The following is a 22,741-nucleotide window of genomic DNA, read 5'->3' as shown; positions in this document are numbered from 1 at the left end:
TTGCTTTGTAGTTGAACTGCACACAAATGGGAGAACCCACCTTACTCCACTCTTAAATAATACAGTAGTACTAGATACAATGAGTCCAAAGGTTTGTTTTGGACTAGGTGTGCTGTAAGGAATAGGGAAGATATTCTGGGTGCTCTGTGTCCTGGGAAAATATCAGACAGACCTGTTTCCATTCGTCTTCTGGAATTTGTTGATAATGTTCTTTGTAGGCAGCACCATGTTACGTGAACCTGGAGCACCTGCACCTCATAGTGGAAAGTCACCGTGTTCTTGTAATGGTGCCATTTGAGTGGGGAAGTGCCCCTTCACTCTTCAGAATTGACAGCAAGTGGGCAGATATTGCAGGCAGGTGGCCAGCCAGAAGCAGTTTCCAGGCAGATCCAGGCAATCGCTGTTCCAGCATTGGTCAACTCCCAATGTCTCATGCTGGTTTTGCTAGCAAACAAGCCCTTCCAAAACGTTTACTGTCAAGGCAGATAGAGCCTCGTTGTTTCTGGATGTCGTCTTATTCTAGAGAAGGAAGTCTGCTTTTATGCCTTTCTGTGCATTTCTTTCCCTTTTTTCTTTATTCCCAGAGCTCCCTTCAAGGTCAGGAAAGATAAAGTCACCCTCATTCAGGCTGTTTCTTTCACACTTTGTTTCAAGTGCCTAACAGACGCATAGTCTCCATTCTAGCACCAAGGCTGTGGGCTGCCTAATGAAAGTGGATAGCTGATGCTCCTGTTACCAGTGTGAAAATAACAGAATGCACTGAGGCAAATGGGAGAGTCGTTAGATAAAATTGTTCCAACTTTATGATCAGCCTGTATATATATGTATTTTTATATATATGTGCAGAACCACAGTATTAAAGCTTAATTGTATATCACCTGTATTTATACTTAAATAACCCCTCCCTGCATAGGACTCTGATAATGGAGCAACCGAGAGTTGGCTTCTGCTTCAAGCCTGATAGATTTGAGCTGCACAACTTCAATTTTTGTTCCAATCATGTTGTCATAACTGGATCGTCTAAAGGTCAAGCTGTCTCCTCAGAGGGTATCAAAATAGATATTATATCTTTCTGAGTTCCTAAAAGTGCTTGCAAGCATCTCCTATCAAATGTGGACAGTGACTCTAAAATGGCTCAAACAGCTTCCATCAACTACTTCAGTTACATGCTAATATCTCAGTTTATGAGGCACTGAGTGTGTTGGGTTTGTGAAGGTGTCAAGCAGCATCCTTTGCTTGACATCATGTTTGGGGCAGAGGGCAGATTCAGTAGAGCAGTACTACAGATTGATAAAGCCTGGAGGTCTTTATTCCCTCTTTTTCAGAAGGAACTTACTCACCATTATCCTATAGTGGGATACACGCTGAAATATCAAAAAAAAAGTTGGTTGGTGGCTGCCTAAACAAGCAAAATTTCAAAATAAAGTAGATCCCATAATCTGTCCTGATGTTAGCCCTGACTTTTCAGAGCCCTCAAGAGATTAATCTACAGAGAAACTGTAAAAAATTGTGTTTGCTTTGCTTGTTACATCTGTTAGACGTACTTTTGTATCACAGATGGGTGGCCTTTGCAGATGTTAAACTCCCAAGTTCTTATAAAGAAGCGAAACCCATGCTGAGCCTGCCTTAGAGCTGCTCTCACTTACATTAAAATAATTACTGCTTCGGCTCCGCTTTCCTCCAAGCACAGAGCAATAGAAAATTAGAAAGGTTTGGGAAATGGGCAGTGAGCAGCTGAAGGCTTTGGGGGATCATTTGACATTAAGAGGATGGGGAAGATTGATGTCTTTTATAAGAAGATAGCTAACAGGTACAGAGTAATGAACGGGTGAGAAGATGGATGGGGGCTTCTGTTCCCACTTGCTAATAATATGAAAGTCAGATTAGAGGGTGGTGAATTCACTCCTGATGAAAGGAACTATTTGTTCACAACCACTGTCTATGAAACCCGTTGCTGCAAGACAAAGCATTGGGGCAAGAACTTATGAACTTCAAAAAAAAATAAAAACAGTAATAATTGGAATATCCAAAGCAATTGCAAAGATTAGGAGAACCTAGCTGTTTTGAAGAGGCTCTAAGTGTATTGACTAGGGCATTATAAAGCTATGAGCTAACTTGTCCAGCTTTTTTTCCATGCCTCTCCTGGGCTTTTTCCATAGTTACCTATGGCTGAGTTGCAGGAGCATGTTACTGACTGCTGTCACTCAGGCTGCAAGAGAAGGTGGCTGCTGCTGCTGCTGCCGCAGTTGAATATGGTAATGCCAGCTTGCAAACCACCTTTTTTGTGTCAGTCTTTCCAGGAATGCTAAATTCACTCGTAAATTAGGATGCTTTTGGGTTTCTGTTAAATTACTGCCTTTGATAGTCCTTCGCAACTTGTCTTGTATCTGGAATGACACTTTGCCTTTTGAGTACGTGCTAGATAAGAGGCGGGTGGTTAAAGTTAGATTCCTTCTGACAGTAGGGATTTACAAATTGCTGCATTGGCTCAGCCCTGGGATCTGCCTAGTCTGGGGCTCTGGGATAGCAACAGCCAAAATTGGATATTTCAAAGGACAGTGTGAGGCCACAGAACAGATTACTAAACCAGAAAGATGCCCTTTTATATCATTGGTGTTTGTCCATAGAATTGGAAAAGCAAAGGTTGAGAGTTTGTTTGATCCCAAAAGCTGGAAAATCCCATTGCCTGGCTGATGGTACTTAACGCTGATGTTTTGTATCCTCCAGGAAATTACTTGTGTGCCTGTTTTCTTTTAGGAAAAACAGAGGTGTGCTTCCCTTAAATGGCGACTTTGTATAGTGGCTTTAAGTTGATGTAAAAATAAGTAATACTTGTGTGTAGTCTCAAAGTCCGATTGTGTTGAGGACACCCACAGCCGGGCTCTCCTTTGGGAAACAAGCCCAGGCTGGCCTGGGCGGAGGCAGCAGCGCTGGTCACGGAGGGGTTTTGACATGTGGAAAATGGGTGTCTTTTTCTGACAGAGCTGCAGGGTATCTGGTGTTCTGGGTTTTTTTTTTTTTCTTTCCTTTCTCAATTTTTTTCCTGCTGTTGCAAATTAGCATTTGTAAGAATTATATGTGATTTCTCTCTCTCTTCTGAAGTCCTGAAATTATTAAAGCTGCTGCTAAAAAAAGGGATTCAGTGACCTCCCCATGGTAAGAAAGTATATTCCTTCCCTCATCAAATATTTTACTGTGCTGAACTCCAGAAGCCAAAGAGGCCAGAAGCAAGGGGAGCCGATTCCCTGTCAAATACTGGTGGCGGTGGTGTCCCAGCCCCCCGACAGCCGAGGGCAGCTGTTGGTTAGAGAGGAGCATGGAAAAAAGGGGTTGCTGTGCTTTCCAAGTGGAGGTAGAATAGGGAGTTAAATTTAGATTACCTTCTGCAGTGTCATCTCCTGCACCACTGTGGAACTTGCTGTACTCCCTGCCTGGGAGAGGACAAACAAGACATGCCATCCTGGGCACCTGATGATAAATTTGTTTATGAGGCTTAATTGCCCCTTGGCATGGAAATGCGAAATGAGCTAAGTGGAATGAAAAACCTTCCATTGGGACTAGTCGGGTTTTCCTTGGGGAGAGGTGGATTAAAATGTCTTCCCATCACCTGTCTGATGCTGGAGAAATCCTGCTGAAATCTGAGGGATTGTTGCTGTTTCTTTAGTGGCTGTGTGGCTGCTGTCTGGAGGGGCTGAGAGTGGAACAGTGCTCTAAAAGTTGCTCAGAAAAAAGACAGAGCTGTGGTGGTAGGCAGAAGGTGTGGGAGTGCTTGGGATCTGTGAAGGTCCCCAGGGTCTGGAATCACTCGGAAAACCCACGGTGGTTGCTCCTAGGTCGACACTACTGTTGAGCGAGCAGCCTCAAACTTTGCTTTCTCCTCACAAACAGATTAAATGTCTATTTTTGTTTAGTGAGATTTAATCACTGAGGAGCTGCTGGCTCTCGCCAGTGTTTTTAACAGATTCCCCTCCACTCGCAGCACCCAGTTAGCAGGGAGGAGAGCCCTCCTGCTCCTCCGTGGCTCCCTGCATGGGCTCCCCTTTGCAGGGAGCTGCCTGCTGCCACCCAGCAGCTGTCTTGAGGTTCAGGGCTTTGCCTTTTTTTTATGTTGTTGTTATTTTTTTCAGCACAGCCTGCCCTGATGTCATTTCCCTCTTGCGAACACCCCGGCTGGGCTGTGTCTGAGATATGTCACGGGGAGGAGAGGGGGGGAGCCAGCCACTGCCTACAGTGTCCCAGAACCCTGTTTACTTAGCATTCCCAGCCGAGGAAGCCCAGGTTTAAATAGGATCACAGGAGCGGGCTGCCCACAGCAGATGAGGAAATGGTCACTGTGGGGCTTTAAATTCCTGCCTTCCCATGCACTGGTGCAGAGGATGAGCCTGCAGAATGCCTTTCCTCCTGGGTCTCAGACAGGTAACGGCGTGGGCAGGGTGGGAGCTGCTCACTCCGGTGGAGGACGGGGTTGACGGCTTTGAGGTTTCTCCTCCTCTCCGCTAAGGAAATGTTTTCTGACTTTTCCCGAGACGGAACGGCACAAACAGTGTGTCCCCACCCTTAGTGTTTGATCGTGGAGTGTGGTGGCAAGCGACGCTTTTTATTAGCGAGGAAGGAGTAAAACTTACAAGCCAGGGAAAGAAACCGGTGGTGTTGTCTTAGGCTTTGTGTCAGGGTGGCTCTGTATCCTGCTGCTGTTCCGTGTTTATTTGGTTGGGTTTTAGGGTACTTTCCACAGTCCTTAATATGGAGTGGTGTTTACATTGCTTAAAAACATGCCGAACTTGCAACCGTTTCCTTGTGCAGGCAGCATTTTGTGTGTTAAACTATGTGTTTGGGTTTTTCTTTTTTAAAAAAGAGACATTTTCATATATGTCTCATCTCTGACAAAGGTCACCAAGTGGAAAATGGCAAAGCACTGTGACTTCCCGCATGGCAACTTTCTAATTGTTCTGGGAGAGTTTGAGCTTGAACAAGAAACTTGGGATAATGTAATAGCTGGTAATATAGAGTGGAATGAGAAGCAGTAGCAACTGTCCAGCTGCTCCCGCTGGAGGTGGTGCCAACTATGTGTTCCTGGGCTGGGGGAGAGCAAACGCTTTTTTTGGTCTGAGAGGCACGTCTGTAGGGGAATCTAACTGTAAACTCCTTCAGCACTGCTCAGATCTGTGTTCCACAATTAATAGATATTGCATGATAGCAGAGTGCTGCTAGCAGTTTCTAATTTAGAATTAATAATTCAAGCTTAAGGGTGTAGCATGTTTTAAACTACCTACTTCCAGCTGTTTGGAAATGAAGGCAGAACGGCTGACAGGACACTGCTGAGTAAACAGTACTGTCTCTCTTTCCTTATCAGTTCTGGTTTTGGTGAAACGCAGCTCTCCCCCCCCAACCCCACCCCCCCACCCCGCTGAACTGAAAACAGTTTTACATAAGGAACTACCTCTAGCACAATGACCTCCTGTAACTGAATGTGATAGCTGTAATAATAGTTCACTTGTTAGCACTCGGGGCAAAGAGACTTTCCCTAGAACCTCAGAACTGAACCGAGGAGGGAGATTCGGGCATGAAGGCTGAACAAACAGCTTTAGGTCACTCTCAGCTCACTGTGAGGCGTAGAAGGCTTAGACGTTTAGATTGCTCGAGTCTCGCAGGTGTGATTTTCTCTAAAGCTCCTGTTTCTAAATTAATCTTTTTGTTTTAGAGATGTATTTGGGACAGTTGCTGTGTAAGGTATAAACCCAGAAGATAGGTGTAATTCAGTTTACTTGCTCAGACTGCACGTATCTGGTTATCTCAGTGGGCAGGATAGTACTTTTTTCTCTGCTTGTAACTTTCTGGCATTGATAGAGAGGCATTTACAGGAAGCAGAAGAAAGGTGTTACCTCAACACGAGCAGAGCCCTTGGCTATTTTTACCCACTGATGAAGGATATAGCGGGAAAGAGCTGCTTGCAAAGCTACTTGAACTTTTCTTGGTTTTAATCATTTTGAGTTTCAATCATTTTTAGATTTATAAAAAAATCTAAATATTTGTGATTGTGTCCTGCATGGAGACAATATTCAGAAATTCCTTTTTTCCACTTCTAAAAGAGTGGGAAAAATGTTGTTGGTGGACAGTGCTGTTTAACTAAAAATGTGGACAGAATTCAGGAACATCTCGTCATGCATCCGCCTCTATTGTCTCTTGCGTTTGCACTTGGACTGTAAACACTTGGTTGTCTGGCATGTCTTTTGTTGTTCCCACTCAGCACAAGGGGTGCTGGTCCTGGGCTGCGCTTCGCAGGCAGCAGAACGAGGTGCCGAGTGGGGTGCCCTCCCCTAAGCTGCGTGACGAGGACAAAGCGGTCACGGCGAGAGCCTCTGCTCCCCAGGACAGGTGCCCCTTGTTCTCTGCTGCACTGCACTGAGCGGCTGCTTCCCCTGCATCCGCCTTCACTTCTTCAGGACACAGTGTAATCAGCACGGCAGATGGACTGCCGAACACATGGTAAAAATGGGGGGTTTGATTTGGGGGTTTTGTTGTTGTTGCTGGGGGGGGAGTGTGATGTTTAAATGCCTAAAAAGCTCCGTCAGCTCTGTCTGACATCAGCATAATGTGGGTGTTTAAAGCTTCCATCCCAGGAAATATGGTTGTAGAGGATCTCAGCTTTCCATTCTAAGTGAGCGTTTCCTCTTAGGGTTGCAGGTGGAAGCTTGAACACGTTCATCGAGTTCACTGCATTAGCTTGAAAAGAAAAATAAAAGAGGTTAAATGTTGGATTCCCATTTCAGTTGCAATTTTAACTGCTCCAGGTTGTCAGTGTTGCCAGCTGTTTGGTGGTATAAAACAACGAAGCCCAGGACAGCCTCCTCAAAGCTGTGATTTCCTAGAAGTGTCTAACTTTAATGTGAAGGGGTTGGGACTACATCTGGGTAGCTTCTAGCAAGGCGTGAAGGACGTAAACACTTTCACATGGTGCTTAAAATGCGAACGTGCAGTTCTTGCAGTCTGAAAGTGAAACTTGTGATAAACAAAAATGAAAGTAGCTTTTATTGAAATATATCAAAGTGTCCACAATCTGTGAAAGTGCAATGTTCCTTTAAAGATTCTTGGAGTATTTCTCCAAGATAAATGGATCCAACAAACCGATTTGTTCCTCAGATAAAGGTTAATAAAACCTGGAGGTTCTGCATCCACTGGCGATGAAGATAGTTCTGCTGTGACTGATTAATCATGGTGATTTAACTGTAATTCTCCTGGTGCTGGCATTAGCAAAGCAATAAATGTTGTGGATTAGAATTCCCATTTTGGAGACCTTCGCTGTGCCTTGAGCAGCCCAGAGGCATCATTCCTCCCTCGCTTATTTATACTTAAAGTATTTGTATGTTTGCACTTAACACTTTGTATTTTTCCTGCATTCAGCAAAACAAAATTTGTGGTGGGTGTCTTATGAAGAAACGTCCGGGCTTGATTTATTTCTTGGCCTCAGTTTTCTGTCATAAGGCAGGCTTACAGGAATTTATCCCCTGTTGTGCTGGCAGGGGCTGGCACCCAAGGCTCCAGTAACTTGCAGCAATCAAAGCTGGTTTCGTCTGTCCCGAGCTTACGTGCTTTTGTTAAATTGAATCTACCAAAAGCACAGCACTTGCTCAGATGGTGGATTTTTGCTTTTACGTCCCAAAGGACTAACAAGTGTAGTGTTTATGAAGATGGGAGAAAGACACAGAGGCTTCAGGGTGGGCATCAGTCCTGAGCTGCCCTGGTGGTTCAGTTCTGCCTGTCCTTGCAGCAGTCCCACCCACTGTTCCTCTCTGAAAGGATCTAATGATTTATATTTTTAAATTAAGATGAATTTTGGTTCAGCTGGGTAGGCAGCAGGCAAATCAGGAATTGTAGTAAAACCCTTTGGCAGGATTTGGCATTTCAGCGAAGTATTTTCAGTAGCAATTTTAACCTGTTACCACTTAAGTCTCTTTCTGGCAGAGATGCTCATCTTCTTTGGTAGCTTTTTCTTTGCTTTCTAATGAGCTATTGCTGATGGGCTTGGCTAACCAACAGCAGTGATAGTCTGCTATGTGAGTTTGAGTAAAAGCCAAGTGGTAACTCATAAATAGTGGGTATCAAATACAGGTTTTCCTGTTGGTTGTTTCTAACGTATTTAAGATATTGACAGTCACTTCCATTGTGTTACTCTGGATGCTTAAAGAACATGTATCACTCAAATACTGATTGCGAGTTACTCAAAATACATGTTTTTAATACATTTTACTGAAGACTGTGTCACTTGCTAAATCCATCCTGCTTTGTTGTTACAGATGTGGCTGGGTACCAAAAGCAAGGGACTGCTGCCTGTGAGTAGCGAGATGGGTGAAACAGCTAGGTCAGGATTTTTATTATTATCACTGTTAAATAGATGCTTATAACCAAAAAAACCCCTATGAGAGCCAGGACACCAGGAGGTCTGGTGTGGTCACAGGTTGAGCTCGGGTCCTGTTAAAACCAGCAGCATCTTGCCCTCTGGCAAATGCCAGCTCTGCAGTCTCTCTTCAGCCTGCTGCTGGGCTTTTCACTGTGTCCCAGTGCTTGTACGCCCGTTATTCACTTCTTTACTCATCCCTGTCATTCTGTTATTAATGCCCCTCTCTTCCAGTTGAAATAGTAATTTGCTCTGCAGTGCCTTGACTAGTGCTGTGCCCAGGTTTGGAGAGAGACTAGGTCTAAAAAACTGGCTGTCCTAGAAGAGGGGAATATAACCGGCTGCCAGTAAATGCAAGTCCCATTTCAAAGTGTTTTCTGGGATGTCTGGGTATTAGCAAGGTTAGGATGAGTACTCTGGCAGGCTGAATGACACACAGAGGCCATAGAAATGCAAGGTGCTCATATTTAGAGTAACAGAGGCCGGATTTCTGCAGAAAGAGGAGACAGCAAAAAGCTAAAATGGTTATTAGATCTCTGTGATATCAGTCACTGCTGGTTTTGTTTACCTGGTTAATGCCAGCTGAGGAGTCATCTTTTGTAGGTGGTTCACTGCCAACTGTGGACTTCTGAGCATGGCCTGTGGTGTTTGTTGCTGCAGTTGCACGTATTAATTTTCAGCTTGGAAAACAGCCACACCAGTCTGGAATTTGCTCGTCTTCTTTCTTCTTTTTGACATAGCAACAAAGTTCTTAGGTTAACTGGTGACTTTTGAGAGCAGAGAAGTATGAAATGCCTTGATCCTTTTATTGTAATGATACTTCACTCTCAATCAGTTCTAATTTCTCTCCACTTCCTACGGTGGCTTCAGATGCAATAAATCCCTCACAGATTTATGGGCATTAAACCCAACCATTTAGTACAGGAAACCTTTACAGAAGTGGGATAAGGAGCTCTGACTCCATCCTTTCTTGCAATGAGGGGCAGTTTAGGCAACCTACAACCCTCCACAAATGCCTCCTGTCTTGATTGTGCCCCAGATTTTGACCTTTAATTTGTCACGTAGACCTCCAGCAAAGGTCCAGTACTAAACTGGAAGGTAGGGAAAATAATTGGCTTTGTTCCCTGGCGCTGACGTTAATGTTTGCTGTAGTTTCAGATGTGACAACGTGATGGCACTGCCTTGAGGTCTCTTATACCTGTCGGTATAAGATATACTGCTGGATATTATATTTTAAGGATTATTTGTAAAAGCACTTGACAGCAAAAGTGTGCTACTGGCAGAGTTGCTGGGTTGGTTGTGGGTTTTTCACAAATGCCAAATACCAAAAAGAAAATCAGTTAAAAAAAAAAAATCTTATTTTTATTCAAAGTTGCTCTATAAAGTTTATTACAAGTGTAAACTAATCCACAACACCACATCTAAAATGCAAAAGGACTCTCCAGATGCACCAAGGAGAGGTCTTTCCAACTCAGCGGTTTTAATGAGAAAGAGCCTGCACCAGATCTAACAAATAGCCTCTGTTGAACTGGATTGAGAGAGAACACAGACTGCAGGACTACAGAGCCTTCTGAAAGCTCCTGACTTTGGAGTGTGTGTCAGAGATCCAGTGAGTCCAGTTCCTCAGATCTGCATCAGCTCTTAGGATGGTGCCAAGGAGGCAGTGATGCATATGCAGCCTAGAATACGTGCTGCTTTACAGGACAAAGCCAGTCCCTTGAAATTAGCTGGAAATCTCCTTGGCCTTGCATGTGGGAGATAATGGATGACATGTTCAAGCTTCTTGGTTGCAAAACAGGAATACTCTGGTCTAATGGAGTTGAATGCTGTTTGAGGGCAGACCCATGTAGATGCTGCTTAGTAATCTTGACTGGAGGCACTTACACTTACATGAATTAAGGCTGGTGGGGAGGGATGCGCTTGTCTGGACAACAAGAAAACAAGACTGTCCTTCATCAGGGAAGCCTGCACTGGAATGCGATAGCCACTGGCTACTGAGGAAGAAAGTGCTTTTGCAAAGAAACCACCCCTGTCCTTCGTTTTCGTAAGGCTACCTAAAAAACCAAACTCTTTGTTGTAGTTGGATAAAAACTCCATGCTGCTAAGTATGATTAAAAATGGTTATTACAAGCACTACTTGAAATGGAAACTGGAAACAGAGGCAGGTTAATAAAATGCAAGGCCCTCAACTTTGCTTCTGTGAGGTTTTTTTTTCTCACATATATAACGTATATCCTTTCTTGTCTATGAAACTGCTCTTTAGTCCTGTGTCTTTTCCATGCCTGCTGGTGTGAGAGAGAAAATGTGGTATTGTTTCCAGGAGACATTTAGGCTATAGATAACTATATTGCTGATTTATCAGTAGATACCGTTGGGCAGCAAATGACACAAAGAATGAATGGGAGAAGGGAGCAGAAATAATACAGCTTTGATGGTATGGAAAGTGCAGGCTGGTATTTAATTAGAAATTGAACCCTGATCAAAGTGGTTGAAGGTAGGCGGAAGATTCCTAACAAAAACTGCCATGGTCTGATGTGAGTGAGGAGAGAAAACGAGACTGAAACACTCAATCCAGAGGAGACACCTGTAACATGTCCCAGAAAAATGCTCTGCCTGTGCTGTAATCTTTGCCTAGTAAGTTTTTTTTCAGAGAATTTGTTGAATTTACATTTTTCCTCTTCTGCTGCGCTGCGTTGAATAACCTAGCATTGGAGGTAGCAGTGCTCTGAGCAGGGCTTGGGCCACGTGACTTGCTGGGATCCTTGCCAAACTAAATTATTCTTTGATTCCATGAAACTGTTTGGAAACAAGGGTGACAGTTCTGAGTCTGACATGTGGCACCGAGTATGATAGCTCCATGTTCCCAGAAGCCCATCAGTGGCTGGGCTGACAGAGGGCTGCAGAAAGGCTGCAAGAGGACCTGGGTAGGGTTTGAGGAGCATGGCTGGTGGCCAGCACTGCAAGGACTTTGAAGCCCTGGACTTCCTGAACTGTGGGAGCTGAAAGCTGACTGCAAGACTGTTCAGAGTTATAGGCACTCACATATTGGCAAGGAAGATGATTCCTCTTGATCAGTATGTAAAGACGCTCTGGACAGTAAGATTTGAATCGTTTAGATGGGAAGGCAGGATGTTGTTTGAGACTTGATCACCAAAAGCAGGCGGGAACAACCTGCAGAGTAGCAGCCTAGCTGCTGAGGATCTTCTGTCCAACGTGTACACCCATGCCCTCATAGACCTGTTTGCCAGGTGGGCTAGCAAGAGGCAACCCTGCACGTAAACATATAGCATTGTGGAAAGATCATTTCAAATATAATAAGGTTGGCAAGAGAGAGTCAGGAGGTTCAAATAGAAGGATTGTGTGATGAAAGGCTCTGAAAGCAGGACTGCTGCAAGTTCTTAAGGGGGAGACAGCATACTGACATTAAAGCTGTTATAGGTTGCCTCTGCCAAAAGACACTGATGTGTTCCTTATTGCTACTCTTGGAAACAGACAACACTGAATGGAACAATTTTTTTGAAAATAAACACAGGTGGTCAAGGACAAATCACTGTTGTGATGCAGAGCAGTCCCTCAAATGGCACAGTGGGACTCTGTTCTTTCACCAGCTCCACATGATTCGTTTGCTGATTCAACAGGTCGCATCGATCTTCATGTGTCACAACCGAGCTGGTCAGTGTCTGGCTTGTGCACTAACAACAGGATTATGGTTTTGCAATGGCATCTTAATTTCTCAATTCTGTTGATGTGTGGGCCAAAATCTAAGCTGTTAATCAGTTGCATTAACTCTGCAAGGGCAACAGAAATCACTAAAGTTTAGGTAAACTAATAAGAACAGGTAAGTGAATAGATGTGTCCTGTGTCTAGTTCTTTAGCTGACTAAAATTGTGATTTTTGGAATGCATAGTATGCCTGAAGCAGAAAAAAATGTGCTAGCTCAACAGCGTGTCTCCTAAAAGTTGCTCTTAGCTGCTGTAATTAGAGATGGAAAACACCTCCTTACCCTATGGGAAAATGTTGTATCTACTATTGGCACGCAGCATCTCAAGACAAGACTGTAAAATATTTGCTTTATCTAGCTGGAGTAAAGCAGTTTGCCTTATCTGTCCAGCAAAATGCCCTTCTCTTCCTGGAAGCAGGAGGCAGATACCCCTCTGGATTGTTGCCGCTGCAGATGGATTTAGGGAGGTGGCCCGCTGGTGCTTTTTAGAGCCTTTGTGGATATCATGGTACCTGTGGAAGAGGGGAAGTGTTGTATTGTATACTAAGTCATGTTTGCTGAGCTTTGCCCTCACAACGAAAACCCTATCAAAAGCCAATGTGACTTCTTAGGAGAAAAACTTGGCATGGGATCGTCTCTGTTGAATCTTACGTGGTAGGTGGTTCCTCTGCTTTTAGAAGCTATATTGCTGCTCTAATATGGGTGCTCAGGGCAGGGACCCACAGGGCCAGTGTTGGGGAGGTGCTCCTCCACATCCCCAAACAGACTGAGTCTCCTTAAGAACTTACTGTAGGGCTCCTCTGCATTCAAAGTGCTGCTTTGCACTGCTTGTTCTGTGAGGCGGTCCGTAATTTGAAATGGCTTTGTGTTTTGCACGTATAGTGCCTCCACAGGGGCTTGTGAGAGAAGTGGCTGTGGTGCACTGGCATAAAATAGAGAAATAGAGCAGTTTAGCATGTGTTGGGACCACCAGAGTATGTTCTTGTAACCTGATGGTTGGGTTTGCTGCACTTGGTGGCTGGTTGGGCTTTTATGTTTGGTGGAGGTTTTTTGCAGGGGGAGGGTTTTGAATGATGGTGCTTATAAAACCTCTTTCAGTATAAAAACTTCTTTGCATTGTAACAAATTTTAAGTGAAAGAGAGTGAAAATGTTAGACTTTGATAGAGATTTGTTTGCAGCATCAATGGTTTTTTTTTGTATCAAGATCTGTTTGTTTCTTAAGAAACCATGCAGTGTGCTCAAACTTCCAGGTTGCCCCAAAGCCTGTTGGAGGATGCACAAACCACAACCTATAAACCGCTTCTGTTTTCCGGTGTTTTATACTTTTTCCCACCCACACTTTCAGACTAGCAGGAAAACACGGACTGTTGTGGTGTACCAAAGGCGGGACTGACACCTCCCACCACAGTCCTTTTCCATCTTAAGTGTCCTGAGGACCTGCTGGGTCATACAATACAGCTGATTTGGCTCTGCTCCTGGGCTACTTTGCTATTCCAGGAAGAAGTTTTGCAGGAATGCTGATCTTATATAAAGCACATGGCTAATTATGAAGGAATCATTTTAGATTGGAATCTCACAGGAACGTGCTGTAATTATCATTTAGATCTAAATGAATCCAGGCAGTTTTTTCTCAGATTTTAATGTTCTGTTTGTGATTGTGTTTCCTCTACTTGACATTCAACCCCAGTAATACAGCAATATTGTGTAAAATGGGCAACAATGACGTCTCTTCTTTAAGAGAATGCCTCGTTCCCAAAATGTAGTAACTTTCGATGGAAAAGGAAAGGAATGATGAAAAAGCAGCACTGACAGGATGCTAAAGCAGTGTAACTCACGAGTTTGGAGATACAAGGTTTTCTTCTGAACAGTCCTTTGTGGTTTTTGGTGATCCTCAGCTGTATTTTAACTATTTTGTGTATTTTAGAGTTTCCCAAGACCATAATTTGTGACTTTACAAATGCTTGCAGATCATTGAGTAAAAGATGACATTTACAGAAGATACTGACAAAGCATCTTAAAAGTGTGTCTGTTTAATTTTAGGACAAGGAAACCTGCATGGGTGTCAACAATCAAAGTTACATATGTGAAACGGGCCACTGTTGTGGACAATCCCAGTGTTGCAACTACTACTATGAACTCTGGTGTAAGTCCTTCCGTTTTGTATGGCTTCCCTTCCTAATCTGCATGGCTCTCATACCATACTACAGGTCGGGCGTGTGTCCCTGGGATTTTGTATTCAGCCTTTGTTATGCATTGTCATTGCGTTTCACTGCAATATAAACCTAAACTGACCTGATATGGCAAGGAAAATAGGTTTGTCACAATGGGCATTGCCTGCTTTTTGAGGAGTAATGTGTTGCCTTGCTCTCTTCGTGACTGGAGATTTGTTGTTTGGTCTCCCTGATTTGGCCAATACTGAGGGTACTCAAAATGACATCATATGGAAGTGAGGAAACCACGCTTGAGGGAGAAACGCCTGTACGCACCACGCTAGAGTCTGGCACTCTCAAACAGAGAATTAATTCAGCATCTTTCTTCTTATTGTTTTAGCTCTTTGCAAGGACAACAATTTAAAATACCATTTATCTTTCTAAAGCTGTCCTTTACAGGATGTGGGGCAAGATGTTTATTCTCTTCAGGACACGTTTTTGGAGCACAGCTCCTTGGGTGAACACGGTCGTGGGCAAATCTTGTGGGCTGACAGTGGCTAAATACTGTGGGCTGTGAGGAGCACACATTGCCCATTGCAAGCCCTCCTTGTCTCCTCTTTCCCAAAATCTGGAATTTAAATGCCCATGTGTCTAGAGAGTGGCTGTGTGAACATACCTGCTAAGACCCTTTAGATGGCAGCAGGCAAGTCAGCAAAACTCTGTTAAAGATGTAGAAAAATCGGAAATTGAAAGGATAGGAAAGTAAGAAATGTTGAATTTTAAAGGCAAATTTTTAGAGTTCTGCCCTTCTGATTGTTTCTTCCTTTCTCGAGGAGGAGCACAAAGGGTTGAACACTGATGTTGACATGCTGTTGTACTGCCAGAAGCTTAGGCTGAGAAAGCAGCTGTGCTCCTGGAATTTGGAAATGTGGAACTGGGAACATTGTACCCCCACATTATAGACCAGAGATAGTTTCCTACCACACCCAATGGTATCTTGCAGCTTTTATGCAACCGTGCTCTCTATTTAATCCCTTTGCTGTGCCCACAGTTTAACTTTCTCAAAGTAGCATGTAAGTGGAAATGTGTTATACATACAAAGAGTGTCACTTAAACTGGATCCAAGGACAGGAGTAGCTGACACTTCATCCTTAAGTCTCAAAACACGCTTCTACTTTTCAAATTAACTGGTGAAGCATGGAGGACACGGTTGTAAATTAAACAGGACTCTAATAGACTCCTTGAAGGCACACTGTGCATCAGACTGGTGGTTGCTGTGTCAATAGTGATGGCAGGGTTTGAATGTATCACAGACCTTTCACAGCAGCTTTATTTTCGGAACAGTTCAAGAAATGATTGGGGATTGGGAGGGCAGCTCCAGGGACCCTAGCAGGCTGAGGAACAGACATGAATGTGTGGCTGCCTCTAGACTGCCTGGTTCAGATTGTGGCGGTCAGCAACACAGGCAGGACAGGTGGCTGGAATTTGTTCGGACTATATGGGGATGCATGGACAAAGCAGAGTGGGGAAGGTCAGACACGATTTTGGATTTGTGTGGGTGGGAATGTAGAGGAAGAGGCACGTATGCAAGGGCTTGCAGACTCTGGGGCAAGCAGGATCTAAATTGAGCAACAGCATAAGTGCAGCTGCACACTAGAGCTTGTTGCACTGTTGCCATGTTTCTCCTATGGACATCTTGAAAGAGAGGCTTAATTGAATTGCATACAAACAATAGAGTTTGAACAGTGGCCCCTGCCAATTAAATTGATTTTATTTTAACTGTCTTTGCATGCTCAGTACGGCACAGACTTTTATACTTGGCGGTGCCTGGCTGCATCACAAAGGTCCTTGGGAGATAAAACCCAATTTTGTTAGAAGGTAGCAGAATATTTCAGGCTTCTTTCTAGGGCAAGCATACAGGTCATGCTAAGATCAAGATCATGGAATAAACACATTAGTGGCACATACTGCTGGATGGTCCCACAAGAGGAATGACTTTCTGTGTTGAGATTGATATTCCTCCTGCATTGCAAAGAGCGTTGTATACCACTCTGAGATGAGGGGATTAATGCAAGCATCAGATCTATTCTTTTAGGCTTTCTGCAAATTCAGGCAAACATCCAACACTGATATAAAATTGATTAATGTTTTCAAAGCTTGCTTTGCCATTCTCAATGTTAGAGAAAGGTTTCTGGGACTCAGAGGAGAGACAAAGAGGGGCATGTCCTTTAAATCTAAGAAAACTTGTATTCTAGAGCTCGTGACCGCATCTGCCAAACTTACCAGTTGAATATCTTTGGTAGGTACGTGTGGTGAGGCACTCCTAAGACCTTCAAGGTGAATAGCAGTGATAGTGTATGTAAATAGTCTAGAGCAGTGAATTGATGGTGTGCAGAGCAACAGCTCCACATGCTTGGGAATAGATTAGCTTTTTAAAAGTTAATAATTACTTTTGGTTAAGTTAGCAGCACCTTTAAAGCATGACTTCATGGTTGTTCTATGTTTTTATTTTAACTAGTGTATTAATGTACTGAAGTAGTTTTGAGAAGTTTCTGCTCCTCTTGACCTTCTCAGACCACCAGTGTTATTGTGTGCCTGAAAGCAGTCCTTCTTGCTAGTCCCATTAAATTAAATCCTGGATTTATTTACCACCACAGCTTTGTGGGTAGAAGAAGGAGAGGAGAGTGGCATTTGGACTGGAAAAGAAAACCAGTCTGTCTTTGCTGGACGTGCCTTCTGAAATGTGATCCTGTCTTGTGGCCACTTGGAGTTTTTCCCGTAAAAAGGATCTTTTTCCCTTTTTAAGAATTTGAGGGAAGTTTGCCTTTGAAAATGGCTGATCTCAACATTTCTAGACAGCCAGTAAAGTTGCAGTAATTATAAACTAGCCCTTGTGGGTAGTGGAATAGGATGCAAAATCAAGGTATTATTTTATTAAGGGGTGGGGTGGAGGAATCGAGAACATGATATGCCAAGCAGGTGGAGAGCCTGTGTTTAAAATTAGATAACAGCCCAGTTTCAGATTCCCCACCCATCTCTTATTAAAAAAAAAAGGTGCCACGTTGCCAAATAATAAAACTATATCTAGATTTTTATATATAGGTCTAATGGCTATGTAAATGTGTAATTAGTTCTTAGCTCAAGCTCAGGAGCTGCTAACATGGGGGGGAAAAGTGCAGTATGTCTTTTAATTTTCTTGGAATAGAATCATAAAAAGTAAAAGGGATGAAGGGCTTTACTGTTGCATTTCCTTACATAGGTAAAGGTGTTTGTTTGGATAGTGGTTGAGCTGGTTCAGCGTTTCAGCCTAACAATTTCTTTGGGCTCCCCAGAGAGCTCATGGTCCCCCAAGGGGGAGATCTTGGTCTTGGGAGAATGGCAGCAGCCACTGGATTTTTCTTGCTAACAATTTTTATTCACGTCTGTTATGATGTGATTGTGTTTGCTGGAGTTCTCCAGTGCTGGCCTTTGTCCAGGTCTGACAGGTGTCTTTATTGCTTAAATGTTCCAAAATGCCACTTACCAAAATACAGGGGAAGGTAATCAACGAATGCAGTTCCCGCATTTTTTAGGTTAAGAATTAAGGCTCAGACATTCTGGATTTTCGCAGGTTTAATTTTGTAATGTCAACTGAAAACCAAATCCTGTCTCCTGACATCCATCCTTGTGTCTCTCCTTGCCTATTGAGGATCAGCATGAAATTAGACAATTCCAGAGGCTCTGAACACAGCAAGCAGAGCTGTGGGAAGTGTTTTGCATGGTGTGGTTGCAAGAATAGTCCGCTGTGCTTCAGGAATCATGGAGACTGGAAACAGGTGGCCGGCCACTGCGTGCAGATCATCTCAGCTGTAGGCTTTCAAAGTTAGAGGGCTTAGCTGGCCTCGGGTCATTTAGGTAATGTACAACAAACCAGCGCTGGTGATGAGTGAGTATTCAGATGTTGGACGTGCCTGTTCCACTTCATTTGGCTGCTTTAGCAGTGACACTGAGCCCCTCTGTTTCTGAAAGGAAAAAAAAGATCTTGACTGCTTTGGCCCTGCTGGAAGGGTTGTACAGGAAAAAGCGTTTTGTTTGCCAGCAGCACAGTTGATGTTTTTGCTGATTTTGAACATTTTGCTCATCTCTGCACGCTTCCCTTTGGAATCTCTAGACAGCTCTTTTCTCCAAAAAGCAGGCTGCCAGAAAATTTTGGCAGGGATCCGGTTAGTTGCTAAAGCTAAAACAACTGCTGTACCACGTACATGTTCCAGGTCAGCTTCATAATGAGAATTAGTTTCCAAGACTTTGCTGCAGCCTCCAAAGCCTTCAGACAAACAATACCTCAGTCCCCTGTTTTCTTTTTCACCCTGTACTATCTTATCTTTCAGTATAATCCCATCCTTTTTCAGAGAGGGATTTGCCTGTTCCTTGCCTTTCATCCAGCCTTCTACATGGTTGTATGTGCTTTTTCTTTCCTGGGTGTTTCAAACTTCACCTTTGGCTGCTGTTGCTCCTCAGCTGGTGCTTCAGCGGTAACCCTGCCATGACAAAGCCCAGCTGAAAGTGTAGGGCAAACAGAACATGTCACAGCCATACAGAAACTCGTGATAAATAGGGTCACTGAGAGAGTCGCTTCCTGATTTCCTTATACTTTTTGCAGCCTGATCCAGACGGCAAAATCATTTTAAACTTGTTTTGGTGTGACTCAATACAATTTACAAACCCAAAGAAGGCAGCAAGCTGTCTTGTGTAGTTTGACTGTGCAGATCCTGACTTTTGCCCCGTGTGTCTTGCTTCCACCTGCTCTGTGTCAAACAGCAAAGAAAGGCAAAAGAGCTTGCTGGTGCTGTTTCAGCCTCTGCCTTCTGTTCCTCCAGCCCGGCTTCTCACCAAATATCCATATTGGTTGGTGCAGACTGTTCTCCAGATCTCATTCCCAGACGTTCTGGGTATGGTCTTAGTTGGTTGTTCCCCTCTGATCTCTGCCAGACCAATGTTCAACATGCATTTTACTCTTCTTGGGAGAGGTAAATCAGCTGGAATTGACTGGACTCACAAACATACATTCTGGAGCACAGGAGCAATTGCTCTTCAAAGACTCCCCAAGAGAGAGGCATAAAAACAGTTGCTGCATATTTACTGCTTCAGATTGACTCTTATTGCAAGATAAGCGAAGGATTTTTCTGCAACCTGTCTTCTTCTATCCTGTCTCATGGCAGTGTGTGTACCATGTATACAGGACACTTCTGAAAACTAGAAAGCAGCTGCAGTTAATGTCCATCTCCTTTTGTTCAAGTTACCAGTCTAGGAGCAAGTGAGCTAGAGTTGGAGATGTTGTCTTCAGCTTTTTTCTTTAGCCATTGCACTCCACAGATGTGCGGTAACTTTTTCCTGCCATGTGGCCAGGCTGGGGCTGCAGTTCCACTGATTTAAACTGACATAAAACTGTCACTGAAAGTCGCAGTCTTTCTCTTGCTGCTATTGTGTTTGGCAGATGAGTTTCAACCTGTTCTGGTTCCCTCAAACCAGTTCAGAGCACAGTCGCACACAACTTTGTGCTGGCATGAGAAGAGGAGGAGGAGGAGGCAGCAGGAGGTATGGAAGAGACAGGCAGGAGAGGAGCACGTCATTCAGCAGCCTCAGTTTTTCCCTTCTTAAAATGTCCGTAGGCCTGCAGCCTGGATCCTTCATCTGGCATTCTTGAGCAGCGGTGTAAACTCATACAGGCTCGTGTCTGAAGTAGCAGGAGGCGATGCAGTCTCTGTGCCAAGTACACTACTAAACCCAAGTGCATCCGGGTTGTGGTACCAATTAAATCTCTCTCCTATTTTTGATGATAATGTTGGCCCTGTGAAAGACAATTTTTTCCAGCCATGGCTGACTGTGAGGCCACCATTTGGGACATTGCTGTTTAGTCAATGAAATTGTCCCGCTTCTTCTGTTCAGAACCAGCTCTCATGGAGCCAAAGCTATTACCCAGATGCTTGTCGGGCAGACGCAGAACCACTTTGCAGTATGTTTTGGCTTGCTTTTAGGAGACTTGTGCCAACAGAGTGATGGCATTTACCCAAGTTTACTGTGAACTTGAGGGCAGATTTCTCTGTTCCTACCCTTGGAACGCTCCAGAAAGCGTTTTCCATTTTGCACAGGATTAAAGGAGCTTCCCTCAATGGGGATGCTGATGGCAACATCCCAGGCAGCAAACACAGTACCGCATCAGACTGAATATCGTTCCTCCCTTTTTCATTTTTTTAATTCTTAAATTATTCTATTCTTAATTATTCTTCAGTTTGAGCAAAACTACGGTCAGTGCCCAGAAAGGTTTTTCTAAGCTTTAAACCTGGCATGTTCTTTCAGAGCTGGTAGAAGACATCCCTGGTGCATGACCATGTGATAGGGCTCCCTTTCCCTGCTGTAAATGTAGCAGCCGTCTCTTTCTTTGGTATTTCCTCTGCCTGTGAGAGATGGTTTTCATGGGAGCCAGTTCTGTTCCTGAGTCGTTCTGCAGCTCCCATTCTGACTCTCCAAGCTTGGCACTTGTGTAGAGCTTACAGCTCTGAGCCTGTCTGCTGCTGGGTAAGAGGTTGGTACTTCTTTTTTTTATTTTTATCCAAGTTGTTGATGCTCTGGCAGGGAAATCTCTTGGCAAAACTCAGCTCCTTGGTTGTGTCCGATTCACCCTTTAGTCACATCATTATCCACCCATTGGCATCACCGGTGAATTTGACAAAAATGTATAGCAGCGTTTCTCAGGACTCAGTCTTTTTTTGATCTGGAGAGTTCTTCAACTTCTGACTCTTCCATAAATCAAAAACAAGCCTGAAATTGCTTTCAAGTCTGATGGTCCCCTAGTGCACGTTTAGCTCCAAACTGGTGCATTGCTTCTGTCAATCAGCAGTTGTTTTTCCAAAGACCGTCTTTGCTCTCTGTCTTTCATGTTGCCCTCAGGTTGCTACGAGCCTTTGTTCCCAGTGGTCAGTGCCAGGCTGGCGGTGGAAATACTCTCTCTTAAATCAGACATTTAATGGCAAATTTGGCTCAGGATCCCTGGTGTCTCCCAACCTTTTCTCCATTTCCAGTGACTGCCACAGTAACTCAGCACAATGCAACTGAAGACCCGCTCACGTCCATTCAGGAAGGTACTGCATGTTGAAGAACACGGGGAAGCCTTCTGGAGACAGTGAAGGCAATTGAAAGCCCACTTTTACTTGGCTTTTAGAGGCCTTTTAATGCCAAACTTCTGTTGCCTTTGTTCATCTTGCCCATTTGCAGGACAAAGCAGAGCCAATACCTGCTTTTGCCATGAACAAGGTGTTAGCAGGTACTGCTGCTGTTGTCAGTCTCTTCATTTCCTACTCATGTAGTGTTGTCTTTGGGTGAATTTGAAATTCCCCTCCAGCCAAGTGAGAAACTTGAGTGCACAGGCCAGTGGTCTGCTTGGCTTACCTCCCTGCTGATGGTTTGAAGCCAAACATCACCAGGTGTACAAAGGCACAGTTCAGCCCTGGACATCTTCACTGTTTGTTCCATACCTGTAGACATAGTATTTACTATGGCACTTGGTCTTGTACCCATAGGTTTATTCCAAATAAATAACTGTACTATGTATTTGCTAGGCTTTTACAGTTTTTCTCTTCTGCAGCCAAATTTGCAGCTGTGCCCAAACTTCTGTCTAGGGCGTGCTTCAGAGCTTTTTACGGAGGCCCTGGACTCTCAGGACTGTGCTGGGCTTCCAACCAGCCTGTATCCACTCCCTCTCTCAATGCTGGCACCCCTGCTCAAGAGACCACCCAGGAGCATCCCTGTGTGCCTCAGCACCTGTGGGTGTCCCATCTCATTGCCCCCACTGCCCTGGGGGGGGGCTTTCAGCCCTGCGGAGCAGATGTGCTGTTGTGTGACAAGGTGGAGGCAAAGCCATTAAAGAGGACGCCAGAAACCAGGCCAGTAAATGGTTGTGGTGGGCACACGCTGCGCACCTCCTGTCATCATCCAGGCAAGTCCTTGCACTCTTGCTGAGTCAGGGGCTGAGTGATTCCTAGAAGCTTCAGGAAGTGTCAGCATTTAATGAAACTGGCAATAACATGGTATTAGTGGGTTCTTCTTCTGGAAATTCCCATGAAAAACAACAGATCTCGTCCACTTGTGGTTACAAGCGTGCACAGACCCTTTGCACGAGAATGGAGGTGTTGTTCCTGGCACTGTGGCCAGATTGCAATCCAGTAAATTATAGTCTGTTTACTTAAAATGCCACCTGCGGTTTCAGTAGGATCCAACATTAATTTATTATCCTAAACTGTTGTTACTGCCTGTTGTTACTCTGTTGTTTACAGAGTTGCCGCACGTCTTCCCAGGAATGGCTGAGCTTTCTTTGACCCCTACTCTGAGCTTGTGCATCCGTTTGTCTGCAAAGCACTTTGGGATTACTTTGGAATGGGTAGAGAAGTTTTCTAAAGAAATACTTTTTTAATCTTCTGGATGCAAGCTTGGGTGGGAGC

The 22,741-nt window shown here is 44.1% G+C and overlaps 1 protein-coding gene across 4 annotated transcripts in view; it reads left to right on the top strand.

Moving 5' to 3' along the window:
- The window catches only part of WBP1L (WW domain binding protein 1 like), a 59,793-nt gene that overhangs the window by 30,912 nt on the left and 6,140 nt on the right, over positions 1 to 22,741 (top strand). Inside the window, exons 1-3 of one of the 4 annotated variants that reach the window (XM_054071615.1) lie at positions 4,200 to 4,416; positions 6,248 to 6,486; positions 14,158 to 14,260. In XM_054071615.1, the coding sequence (XP_053927590.1) occupies positions 6,484 to 6,486; positions 14,158 to 14,260 (106 nt within the window). In that variant the 5' untranslated portion in view covers positions 4,200 to 4,416; positions 6,248 to 6,483. Of the gene's footprint in view, positions 1 to 4,199; positions 4,417 to 6,247; positions 6,487 to 14,157; positions 14,261 to 20,853; positions 21,386 to 22,741 lie in introns of those variants that run through there. The other 3 variants (XM_009561480.2, XM_054071612.1, XM_054071613.1) reach the window with 3 other exon arrangements.

The sequence above is a fragment of the Cuculus canorus genome, chromosome 7, assembly GCF_017976375.1.
Source record: "Cuculus canorus isolate bCucCan1 chromosome 7, bCucCan1.pri, whole genome shotgun sequence".
Classification (NCBI taxonomy): Eukaryota; Metazoa; Chordata; class Aves; order Cuculiformes; family Cuculidae; genus Cuculus; species Cuculus canorus.
This window is presented reverse-complemented; position numbering and strand designations above follow the sequence as displayed.